The sequence below is a fragment of the Octopus bimaculoides genome, chromosome 3 (genome assembly GCF_046866305.1).
Source record: "Octopus bimaculoides isolate indiv1 chromosome 3, ASM4686630v1, whole genome shotgun sequence".
Lineage (NCBI taxonomy): Eukaryota > Metazoa > Mollusca > Cephalopoda > Octopoda > Octopodidae > Octopus > Octopus bimaculoides.
The window spans coordinates 24,710,203-24,723,717 of record NC_142930.1 but is presented as its reverse complement, the minus strand read 5'-3'; the positions used below and the strand labels follow the sequence as shown (position 1 = coordinate 24,723,717).

The following is a 13,515-nucleotide window of genomic DNA, read 5'->3' as shown; positions in this document are numbered from 1 at the left end:
TTCTAATGTTACAAATGCTTGAGAAAGGAATGAATATCAAAATGTCATTCCTCTTTTATATTTCCCTAAGCAATATATAAGTATGTAATGTTGTTTTCTTTCTAAATAGAAAGTGTTTCTATTTGCTAGAAGCATGCTTGAATTAGTAGAGAACTTGTAAAGCTATTATGCATCAACTTCCCTTTTTAAATAGACTTCTGAAATATTGAAAATTATGCTATGTTAGAAATAAGGCCCTGAAAAAAATTAATATATTGAATTAGTGAAATTAAATGCTGACTATAATATTTGGGAAAATTCATCACATATTATAGGTGCAGATTTTGTGGTTAAGAAGTTTGCTTCCCAATGACATGGTTTTAGGTTCGGTCCCACTGCATGGCACCTAGACCAGGTGTTGTCTACCATAGTCACAGGCTGACCAAAGCCTTGTAAGTGGATTTGGGAGATGGAAAATGTAAGAAGTCTGCATGTCTTCTTGACTTGACATCGCATGATATAAGTGAGTGTCATTTATTTGTAAATATGTCTGGTCATGAAGAAATATCTGTTTGGAAACAGGTGACAGTTGACAACAGGAAAGGCATCCAGCCATAGAATATATGCTTCAATAAACTGTTTGACCCATGCAAGCATGGGAAAGTAGATGTTCAAATGATGATGATAAATAACAAATCTCATAAATTCTGACATTACAGTGGTAAATTTGCTTTATTGTAACTGACTTAGTGATCTTTGTTTCTAACTTCATACAGTTCAGAGGAAACCTTAAAGCTTCATAAAATAGAAACCATACTGGGGTTCAATCAAGAAGCTAGTTATTCTATCTCTGCTTTTTTTCTTTTTGTAAAGAAAAGAAGAAAAAAGCCTTCTCCCAGTGATTTACATTGGATTGAAACTGTTGTAATGGGGATTGCTGCCTGAAGTATTAACTGTTTATACTTGTACTGGACCACCCATGACCTGTTGGGTCACTATTGAAATGAAAGTTAATTTTATGATGATTCAGTTAAATATTTCAATTTGTTCGTATTATCATAAGTCTGGTTTACAAGTTCATGTTTACGGTTTTATTGATTATTTACTGCATCTAATAGAAATAGAACTCCCGGGATAAACTTGAACTCCAGTAACAGCATTTATTTAGTATGTGCACATTTCTACAAAAATGCAAAAGGAATTGTTATATAACGTAAACATAAAATTAATGGAAATAATTTTCACAGTATTATATATTCCCATTTCAGGGTTACGTTACTTTCAGAGTATTTTCCCATAATGTTCCATTTTGGGTATCTATGAAGGTACCCCAAAAAACTATGTATCTCGGGAATCTGTGGTCTGATTTACAGGAAACTTGTTTTATTCTGTTTGTATTCACATTTCAGGGGTACCTTACTTTTAGAGTATTTTCCCATTTTGCACCATATTGGCTGTATCAAATTACAAGCAGGCACATATGTAAGCATGCATGCAAGCAATCGCAAAGTTTTAGTAGATTAAAATTATCCTTGGCAAAAACTCCAAGTGTATCTTATAGAATAGTGTGTGCACAAGTGTGTGCCGGTTTTATTTTTCATATTCTCTTATGTGTTCATTCTGTGTTACACTTATGTATTTAAATGTTAGTACATTTGTATTTATAAGCCTTTCTTTGATAGATTTTTTGTAATTGTATCAATCTGTAATTTATAAAGTAGCGACATAATATTTTGAATAATTGTGATTGTGAAACACATAGGAAACAAAAGTAAAAACATCTGCCCCTTTCCTGTTATTCCTGCACTCACAAATGTATAACTTACCCATATACAGACATACACTCACACACATTTTTATACTTTTATGTGTTCATACTTTTATGTGTGAGTGTGTGTATGTGTGCGCACGTGCATGTGCACACACATACACAATTATATATATGAATGTGTGTCTATCTATCTATCTATCTACTATCTATCTATCTATCTGCCTGGCCGGCCGACCGGTCGGTCAAGATATTAGTGCATTACGGCACTAATACCTTGACATCCTTGTTACTTATTTGCTTTTTATTCACCTTACTCCAAGCTGTGCAGATAATACCGGACTGACTTGGCGCCCCAACTTAAAGTACCTCAAGTTATCTGAATCTTATATATATATATATATATATATATATATATATATATATATATATATATATATAGTTCTAAAATCTCTAAGAGACCAGTACAGTAATTGTACTGACAAGTAATATTCATAGCCACTTGAGGTTAAAAAATCCAGTAGTCTGCTCGAATGGGCAACCATGTTAAAGTGGCTATGAATATATATATATATATATATATATATATATATATATATATATATATATATATATATAGTGGATGGAGCTTGTGAAAGAGAGAGAGAGCGACCCAGGAAGAAATGGGACAAAGTACTGAAGGATGACCTCAGGATGCTGAACCTTTCAGACGAGATGACAAAGGACCGAGATACATGGTGTCTTACTGTACTGAAGAAGACCCATCCTCCGCAGCAGAAGTGTTAAGGCTGAATCTCCTGGTGAAGAGGACTGCAAGAGTCCTGTGCCAGCACCATGTTAAAAGCTGTAGAATCCAAGCAAATCAGACTGGAACCTGGCGCACCTCTCTGCCTTGCCAGCTCTGACCAAACTGTCCAACCCATGCCAGCATGGAAAATGGACGTTAAAGGATGATGATAATGATATGTGCATGCACACACACACACACACACACACACACACACACACACACACACACACACACACACAGCTATGTATATTTCATCATCATCATCATCGTTTAACGTCCGCTTTCCATGCTAGCATGGGTTGGACGATTTGACTGAGGACTGGTGAAACCGGATGGCAACACCAGGCTCCAGTCTGATTTGGCAGAGTTTCTACAGCTGGATGCCCTTCCTAACGCCAACCACTCAGAGAGTGTAGTGGGTGCTTTTACGTGTCACCCGCACGAAAACGGCCACGCTCGAAATGGTGTCTTTTATGTGCCACCCGCACAAGCCAGTCCAGGGGCACTGGCAACGATCTCGCTCGAAAATCCTACTTTTTTACATGTACTTAAACACACAAACATGTGTATGTAAATGTGTGTGTGTGCGTGCGTGCGTGTGCGTGTGTGTGTGTGTGTGTGTGTTATCATTTTTCCATTCTTGCATAGGTTGAATGAGTCTTTATCTTCAGTCCAGTGTCTCACTATTTGTTATGGTCCTGTCTCATCTGGTTCCTGAGAATTCAACCTTATATGTACAGCCCTCATCATGTAATGCCAAGAGAGTTCATTAAATCAGATTTCTCTTATCTCTCTGTTTCTCTCTCAGCTGATTTGTATGCTGTGGTTCATGTGCACTAATATACATTGTCATTGCTCAATACCCATGTGTAATATTCATGTAATGTTACACAGTGCACACATGCATGTTACACTCTGTGACCTTCTCTTTGAAAATCTTTTTGTTGTTACTTCTAGTTGTAGTAGCTTCTTGATATTTTTTTTTACTTATTCTTGCTTTAGTTACTATGCTTTTGAAACACCTTTGTCCCATGTAATTTGTCACAATGAGTTGTTCATTGCTGATCTTATTGCAAAACTTATTTCAGTCTGGCATTTATTTTGTCTTTTTTTTTTTTTTTGTTAAACTGCTTTGTTAAAGGTCAGAAACATCAATATAAAAAAAAATTTTTGTCCAGTGTAAAACATGCTCACACACAAAATTTATTTATAAAGATCATGGGCTTCTGTGTAGTTTCCATTTACCTAATTGTTCTCACAAGATATTGGTTAAGCTAAACTAAAAGACACTCAAGGTGTCTCACAAATTGTATTCATAACCATGCGGTTGTAAAGTAATCTTAATAACTACCTCAACACACACACACACACACGCACACGCACACTCTCTTCTATATGATGTGACTATGGAAACTACATACATTATGGTTAATAAACATATTTACTCTAACTTTGGAAATATAATCTCCAGGCAAACCACAGAAAGAATGTAGCTTGCCTAATTTCATATTTTTTAATACTCATCATTCATGTTTACCTCATCAGTCACTTGCTGAAATCCAGAATGATATAATTTTATACATCTAACAAACTGTCACAAGTATGTTGCTAATGAGGTTGTTATATCTGTTGCCTTCTCTGTCTCTTGCTCACTCACTCATCCACTCACCCTTGTTCACTCACTACTCAAAACTTGGTCATACATACTCACTCACTTATGCTCGCTTATTCACTCACACGTGGTCACTCACTCACTCACACTTGCTCATTCACTTATGCTCTTTCATTCACTTAATTACACTTGCTCGCTCACTCAATTACTCTTGCTCGCTCACTCAATTACTCTTGCTCGCTCACTCAATTGCTCTTGCTCACTCACTCACTCACTCATTTAATCATTGACTCACTCAATCTTGCTCGCTCATTCCTGCTTGCTCACTCATTCACTCACTCTTGCTTGCCCATTCACTGTTGCTCACTCATTCACTCACATTCATTCACTCAATCACTCACTCTTCACTCATTCACTCACTCTTCGCTCATTCACTCACTCTTGCTCTCTTACTCATTCTTACTTGCTCACCCCATTCACTCACACACTCACACTTGCTGACTCATTCACTCACACACTCTTCTTGTTCACTCACTCACTCACTCACGCTTGCTTGCTTGCTTGCTCACTCTTGCTTGCTCACTCAGTCACTATTCCTTTCCCTCTTCGCTCTCCCTCTTACTTACTCTCATGCAAATAAACTCTTCTTCACATACCAAGTCCACCCCTCTTTTACTCCAGTTGTAAATTTATGAACATTGGTCCTAAGTACTCTACAGTATTCGTTTTGCCCTTTTCACTTCCAAGGTCTGGAATTAGTTTTGTCTTTGATGTTTTGTCTACTGTCTTAGCTTTGGTCATTTGAGAGTTGATAAAGTAATTCCTAATTTTAGATCTGCAGAGTTATTGTCATAAGCTAGTACTCCAGGTTACTGGGATTGGAATCAATAAAAATGTGCTAATTTTGACTGTCATTTTGAATCATTCAACACACTGGAGAAGCATTTATTTGATATCAAGCATATGTTTGAATTAAAACCTTTTATGAAGATCTGGTCAACAAAAATATTTCACTCAGAGCTATTGGGCACAAGTGACACTATTAGAAAGTCTACCACTAAACAGTTGCCATTTGAGGAGTTAACATTGGTAGATTCTTGTTAGAGTTGAAAAGCTTAGCCTATGATCTGACAAAAGTGGAAGACTGATTGTTGAAGGCATTGTATCTTCAGTGAATAAAAGAGAGGCCCTGTTGCTGTTATTTATATTGATCCATTGACCAGATCTATGTTTGGAGCAAGCTTCCTGTGAAATGGGTGATATGGGTGTTAGAACAGTACTGTAGCAGATGGAACATAAAAGCTAATAAAAAGACCTAGAAAGTTTGGAAGATGACATGCGAGATGTTATACAGCTCTTCACTCCATAACAGATGAGTTTAAGATCAGCTGTCTGTGAGAACTCTTGTATGCTAAAGGCTTAGTTCTCATTGTTAAATGTCAAAAAGATGAATGAAGAAATCCCGAATGTTGAAGTAGAGACAATAATCAAGTGGTAAATCTACCAAAAAAAACAAAAGTTTTAGTTGGGAGCAAAGAAGATAGGACTCTATATTTATTTTGTGAACTGGCTTCATTTGATATGTAGAAAAGGAGTCAGATAAGATTTCTATATGGTAAACTTAATGTTAGCTATGGATACAGAAGATGTAAAGGATTGACAGGCAGGCTGACAGAAAACTTCATACATAGCAGATGCATAAAAGTGGTTGGCAGTAAGATGACCCATGAAATGAATTTTTTTAAAATTCTTGGAAGGCTAGATAACCTTATCAGCCATGGAGGTGAGTATTCCAAAATTATAGTTGTCACAGTGAGAAGAACAAATTGGAAAATGTTTAGTTATTACCTCTGCAGGTAATGAAGTAATGAACTGATTACCTCTTGGTGAAGTGTGATATTGCATGGTTGTGAAATATGAAGATTGGATATAGAGGATGTGCAAAAGCAGGAAAGGAGTGAAGTAAGCATGCTCTGCTGGATGTATAATGTCAAGTGTAATTGCACAATTGAGCATAAATCGGAGTGCAAGAGAGGAGACTGCTTTGGTACAGACATTTGATACATATTGAAAATGACAGTTGAGTAAAAAAGCGCCAAGCAACCCAGTGGAAGAAAACCTGCAGAAATTGAAGATTGACAAAGGCACGAGGGAAGAGGTGCAAATGGCAAGATATTGTGCTGGGAAAGGTGCCTGCAACCCATACAAGGATTGAAAAAGACATAAAATAACACACGCGCACGCACGCACACACACGCACACACACACACACACACACACACACACACACGATAGTGTTGGACAAAATACATGAGTATTGTTTTGTTTTGGGTTCAAATTGCACATCAGTTGAATTTTCCTTTCATTCTTACAAAGTTGATAAAGTAAATACCAGTCAAGTACTGGGTTGATATAATGATTAGGTGGTATCCAATGACTGTAACCTGTCAAAAAATAAAGAAAGATAAATAGAGGGGAATTGTTAAAAAAAAAGTTATTGATTTATAACCTTTATTAACTGTAAGCACATTAGATTTTGTTTTCTCATACTAATTACTTATCAATTACCTAATTTCTAGGCTTCTATATTTCTGCGCTACTCTAATCAATTAACAAACAATTCATATTGATTTGATACTTTTTTAAAAAAATCTAAATCATTAATAGATGGGCTAGTATGTTATTTTTCTCTTCTAATTATATGATGCATTAGTTGCCAATAAGTATATTAAGTTTGCTTCATAAAAACATGCGTGCGCACACACACACACACACGCACATCACCACCACCACCATCATCATCATCCTTTTAATGTCCATTTTCCATGCTGGCATGAGTTGGATGGTTTGACATGGAGATAGCCAGTTGGGGAGCTGTCCAGGCTCCAATTGTCTGTTGTGGCGAGTTTCTATGGCTGGATGCCCTTCCTATTGCCAACCATTCTACAGTGTGCTGTGAGCTATTATTTACTAAATTAAAATGATTGGTACTTCTAATTTGAAATGTCTTCTTCATCATTGTTTTATTTGTCCTCTTTTCCATAGTTGCATCAGAGTTAAATAGAATTCATTGAGGCAAATTTTCATTGGCTGGATGCCCTTTCATGTTACCAACCCTCACCTGTTTCCTCATGTCTGGTCGGACATGTTTATGCAGAAAAGTGGAAATAGACTAAGGCCTACCCACTCATGCACAAACACTTGTACACACACACACACACACACACACACACACGTGTGAAAAGTTTCTTTCTGTTTCCATCTACCACATTCATTTACAAGGTTTTTGTTGATTCTAGTTCTATAGCTTAAAACACCCAAGGTGCTATGCCTGTATATCATGATAAATATGTAGGCTTGTGCCAGTATACTATCATCAATTTTTGTCTGTTTACACTCCCAAGCCTCAGCCATTAGTAGAGAGGTTTGGAGTCCAGCTTTTGCTTTTGTAACAGTATTAAAAATGTATTGTTTTTTATTGCCATTAGGGGTACACAGTCCTTTCTGCTATAGGCACAAGGCCTGAAATTTGGTGGGAGGGGGCTAGTCGATTATACTGACCTCAGTACTTAATGGGTACTTATTTCATTTACCCTAAAAAGATGAAAGGTAAAGTCAATCTTGGCAGAATTTGAACTTAGAATGTCAAGGCAAATGAAATGTTGCCTAGCATTTTGTCTGGTGTGCTAACAATTCTGCCAGCTCACCGCCTTAAAGTGGGGGTACACAATTATGTGATTTATTATATATTCGATTAATTACAATTTTTCTTTTTCTCTGATTCATCGTTACTGATTTTCTAGTCCCTTGTCAACAGTTATGTTGTTATCTTAGTTGACTGTGATCAAAAGTGTAACTAATTTGCCTTTTTTTTTTATATATCACATTGTCCAGTGTATCCTTCTTTAATATATTAGGTTGTGATGTGGTGAACTTTGGCTACCATTTTTAACAGTGATTGTTTAAAAGCTATCTTGTTGGGGTGTCACTTTTTTTTTTTTTTTTTTTTTTGTTTCTTCTCATTTTCTCTCTTCACAAACTAGAAGGTTTGAAGCTAGATAAATTGTTGCAGATTCCAGTTGTTGGTATTCTGAATTCTTTATGCTTCAACTTAAATTTGAATCATAAAATGTTAAATGAAAGGAGTGTTGGTCAGTTAGTGAATGGCTGGTGGTTTGTATTCTGCTGCTGCACTGTGTTCATGGTTAAAGCAACTTTTCTGCCTAGCAGAAAGTGAATATTCACTGTAAGATAACATTTATTAATAGTGTCATCATTGTGAAATTAATGTTTTCTGTATTATTACTTTGCATGTCTGTCTAAAGTTGTTTATGTGAGAATAGTTTACAGATGGGTATCTTCACTATCAAATTGATTCACTCTAGATGTGCATTGTGAAGGCAAAATGGTTTCAGTTGTGCCTAAGGAAACTGTTTTAGAACTTGTCAGATTCTCAGCCTTAGCTCAAATGTGTATGTATTTGTCCAAATATTTTACCCAGCTATTGTATAAATTTCCTTATAACATAGATTATCAGAAGGCTTTGTTGAATTATACTCTTAGTTGTCTACATGTTTGTTTCTTGAATTTAAGTCTTAATTTTTAATCTGTTGTTAGGTGAACAGTCTCATTAGATAGACTTTATTATTTCCCTCCTTATTTGTGTAATTATAATAATAATAATAATAATTTTATTTTTTTAGAACTCTTTCACATGAAAAATGTATGTAGAATTAATATATTTTTTGTTTTTATTTCACAGTAAAACATACTAATGATTTCATGTACAAGCATACAATTATAACACATTTATGTGTTTGTGTGTATGTTGGCAATTATAAAACTGTATTTGATAATGTTTTATTTTTTAAATAAACAATTAGCAATTTTACCTAATGTTAGCTTTTTCACCTAATGTACAGCATTTTCTTGCTCTTCTCATTTGGTGATTTGTATTCCTACTGGACTCTTTTCTTTTTCTGTCCAGAAATGAAGGAAGATTACGAGGATTGTACAAAGGATTTCCAGTCTACATGGTTCATGTCACTCCCAACATATGCATCGTTTTACTAGTTTACGAGTACATCACTTCACTTCATCAGGCGAACCATTCAGTGAAATCAGACCAATGGAAAACTTGAAACGGTAACAAGGTCTGTGTTAAAAACAAACAATAAATAGATTGAAAAAAAAAAAAGAAAAAAAGAAAAAGGGAAAAAAATAAAGCAAAGAAAGAAAGCAAACATTCACTGGTCCTTCAGATGGTACCCTTCTCAAAACATTGAAATTAACCTTTCTGAAAGGGCATAGTTGACCTATTTTATTACCTAGCTTTGACAAATATCATTACTAAAAATCATTTATGTCATTTTCATTAATTTTGTCTTTCACATTTAATATTTTGTTTCACATTATTATTATTATTATAATTATTTATTATTATTATTATTACTACTACTACTACTACTACTACAACTACTACTACTAATCATCATTATTTATATTAATAAAAAAGAAAGAATTGCATGTATTTCTTTTTTTTTCCTGTTTTTTTGGTTAAAGCTCCTCTTCATGCTCTTAAACCAATGACCTTTTCAGATGAATCATTAGATGAACATTTCGATATATTTCTGAAGGGTGGGAGTGGGGGACATAGCTATCTCCAATATTTAGGTATCAATAATTGTACTTTTGGCTGCGACATTTCCTCTAAAAGGTACTACTATCCCCAAAACACAAAGTTAATAATATTAATAGTAATGATAATAGCGGTAAAACCAATAATAATGGTGATAATGATAGCAATGAGAATATTAATAACAATGCTGATGACTTTCAGTTTTTCAGAACACACTTCCTTAATTTTTGATATTAGTAACTATTTGGTAAACTCCTTTAGTTTTATTAAAAAAATAGATTGCTGATGATAATAATAATAATGATAATGATATTGTCTGCAAACTATCACCTGAGCATGAGGTTTTACTCTCTTTGCTTCTGCATCTTTCAAGGTCTTGGCTGATATTTATTTTCTTCTCACACAGTAAGATTTCTTGCTTAACTTTGTTTATTTTTTTTAATGTTTGTAAACTTTTATCACATCAGAATAACCTCCTTTTCCAATTCCTTCATATGGCATTAAAAAAAATCTTACTGAAAATAAAATAAAATAAAATAAAATATAGCATGATTTGAGCTGGATGGAATGGAAAGAAGTGTAGTTCAAAAAGACAAAGAAAACCCACATGAATTTAGTTTCATTATTGTTCATTTTATTTGTGTATATTTATCATAGAATATATTATGATTTTAGTAGTTGTCAAATTTGATATCATAACCAACTCATTCATTTCACTACCCCGCGCCTTGTAGTTATATTTTAATTGTTTAAATTCAATATATTTATGACTATTAGTTTCACCAATAATTCTTGCTTTTAAGCAATAATAAACCCGTGCCTTTATAAGGTGTGTAGTTTCTGCTACGTAGTTGAATATCTAATATGTCATAGACTTTGGTAATCCTTTTCTTTTGTTTTAACTGTCCCTTTTTAAAGAATTTATCAATGTTTTGTTTCAATGTATCTGCAACTTTTCTTAGCCATTCCACCATATTATTACCCATTAACAATGACAATACTGTAAGCTATGAAACTGGTTTGTAGTTCACTGAAATCTTTGTAGTGTTTTATGAAGTAGTTGTACTTATCAGAAATGTCTATTTTAAAAAATTGAAGTGTTTGTGTATGTTAGACCATGTACATGTATTCTACTGATGATGTTTTAATAAGGATTTGAGTGGGCAAAAGGCAAGTTATTGAAGGCATGATGTTCAGTATATTTCATTGACCTCAGACTCATGAGGAAAGAAAATGAAAATATGACATTGATGATTGTTTTATGAATAAAAATGTGTTATTTTCTGACACTTGTGTGAAGTAGGAATAATAGCAGTTCTTTTATATATGTGCAGGGCTTTAAATTGTTAAGAAGGAGCAAAACATGCTTGGTGCCTCAGAGAGAAGACAGACAATAATATTCTCTTAGACACACACAACTGGTTGTTAAAGGGGAAATGCTGTGTTAATTACACCAAGTACAATATATTGATGGTACTTGTTTAATAAATCTTGGAAGGATGACAAGCAAAGCTAGACTTTGCCATGATTTGAAGATATGAAATGAAGTACTGTAAAACATTGAATCATGTGCTATATTGTGCTCATCATTTACCTTGGTTTATATTTGAATTTAGAAGTGAATATATAGATTTGTGGAGTTTGTTGGAATCAGTAAAGCACATGTCTTCTGTTCTGAGTTCAAAAATTAATTAGCTAATTAATTACGCTCTTTCTTTACCAAAATTAACCTTGTTCTCAATCAAATAAACCAATAATATAATTACAATGAGAACTGTAGAGTTAATAAACAGGTTAGTTAAAATTAGTGTGATTAGTGTGACTACAAACAAGAATTAGATGTGAGATAACACCATTTATATACTAATTTTCTACGGGAAAAGTCATATATTTCGTTCTCTCTTTATAAATCTGAGGCACCATAATGCAATTCTAAGTGATTATTAATAACGGCAATGTTGTGATTATTTCTTTGTTTTTTAATTGGCCCTGAAGATAATTGTTATTGTTTGAGTTTTGAAATCTTGACACTAATAATTTTGTTTTAAATTTTGAATGGAAGTAGCTTTTATAAAAATATTCTTTTAAAGATGTTCACAGGCCTGATTATGTGGTTAAGAAGTTTGCTCTGCAACCATGTAGTACTAAGTTTTGCTACACTGTCTTCTTCTGCATTAGTCTTGGTTTGATCTGCACCTTGTAAGTGGAATTTGCTAGATATAAATTGTGTTTAGAGCCCATCGTGTGTGTGTGTGTGTGTGTGTGTGTGTTTATATAGCTTACCCATATTATATTGGTGAAGGTGTAAACATCAGCAAAAACTGATGCTCTTCAAATGAAGTCTTTCCCACTCAGATAATAGATGCTCTCTTGTTCTATTCTATCTTCTCTCATTGTCGGAAATGCAATGAAACAGTCATTAGCCATTGGAAACCAGTAACCAACGACATTATTATTCACAAATGAATAAATAAAAGTTACCAAGCAATTAGTGAGTTATTGGAATTTAAAAAGAAAATAAAAGCCAAAAAGAACTACAGACATAGTTTTTTACTGGTTGGCACTGGAAAGAACCAGAACATGGGGAAAAGGTCATTATTAATTAAAATTAATGCTGAATGCAGTTGATTTTTGAGTGAGGGAGATTATTTGGGATCATATCTTAGGATACAACTTATATTTTATATCTTTAGAGTTTGGCAGTAGTGTTCACATATGCATGTTAAGTATATGTGTGAACACACCCACCCATACAGCACGTGTGTCTACATGTGCACACACATCTTTCAAATGTATAAAAGCATGCAGGGTGCAGTGTTTAAGATCATAATTTTATTGATAGCAACTTCAGTTTTGATCATTTTTTTTTTGTGTCTTGTTAGAAATAAGGTGAGTTAGGATTGATGAACATGCAGTCATTATTTAATTTTGGAATGTTGCTTTACTTCATACTTTGAACAAGCTACAAATTGGGGAGCTTATTCATCCCTCTTCTTTGTTGGATGGGGATGACTTGACTCTGACTTCCACTTGCTTAGTGTTTAATATAAAGTTTCTTTTCTCTTTTTGTTGTTGTCTTATTTTGCATTTAAAGTAGGATAGTGTTTCTAGTTGTTTTACATCCTTTGACCTTCAGAAGTTTTTTGATATTTTGATTCAAAATATATATAAATTTTCAGCAACATTTTCTAAACATTAATGCAGAAAAGACTCATAGGTTACATGTTGATGAAACACTTTTAACTCAGTGCTTCTTTATGCTGTCATTTGTAGTTGGTTAGTTTGTTTATATAAATGTTAGGGTAGATCAATAATATTCTGCCATCTATGTCTTGTGTATTAAACCTTACAGAAATTGTATGTACATATCTCTCTCTCACATATGCATGTATGTACACATGCACATGAATATAGCCATTTTCATAAAACAAGGAGCTCTGAGTAATGTCAGTCTAAAATTTTACATGTATTGAATGAGATATCTTCCAACCGTGTGTGTGTGTACCTGTATCGTTTTCTGAATAAAGGTAATGCATGTCTTAAGTGTATAAATGAATCCAAATAACAAATCCATTTGTGATATAAATCTTATTTCTATGATGGCCAGCTGAAAATGGGTTCATATATGTTGTATGTACTATATTTCAATTTTATGGCTTTGATTTTTGAGATAGCTTGCTCTGTCTGTAGCACTAAGACTTGCTCTGTCTGTAGCACTAAGACTTGCT

The 13,515-nt window shown here is 34.0% G+C and overlaps 1 protein-coding gene across 3 annotated transcripts in view; it reads left to right on the top strand.

Moving 5' to 3' along the window:
- LOC106878287 (solute carrier family 25 member 32) overlaps positions 1-13,515 on the top strand; it is a 103,588-nt gene that overhangs the window by 59,032 nt on the left and 31,041 nt on the right. Inside the window, exon 7 of one of the 3 annotated variants that reach the window (XM_014927465.3) lies at positions 9,137-9,302. The exons of 1 other annotated variant lie outside the window; for it this stretch is intronic. In XM_014927465.3, coding sequence (XP_014782951.1) covers positions 9,137-9,290 — 154 coding nt within the window. In that variant the 3' untranslated portion in view covers positions 9,291-9,302. Of the gene's footprint in view, positions 1-9,136; positions 9,437-13,515 lie in introns of those variants that run through there. One more of the 3 variants, XM_052966606.2, reaches the window with a different exon arrangement.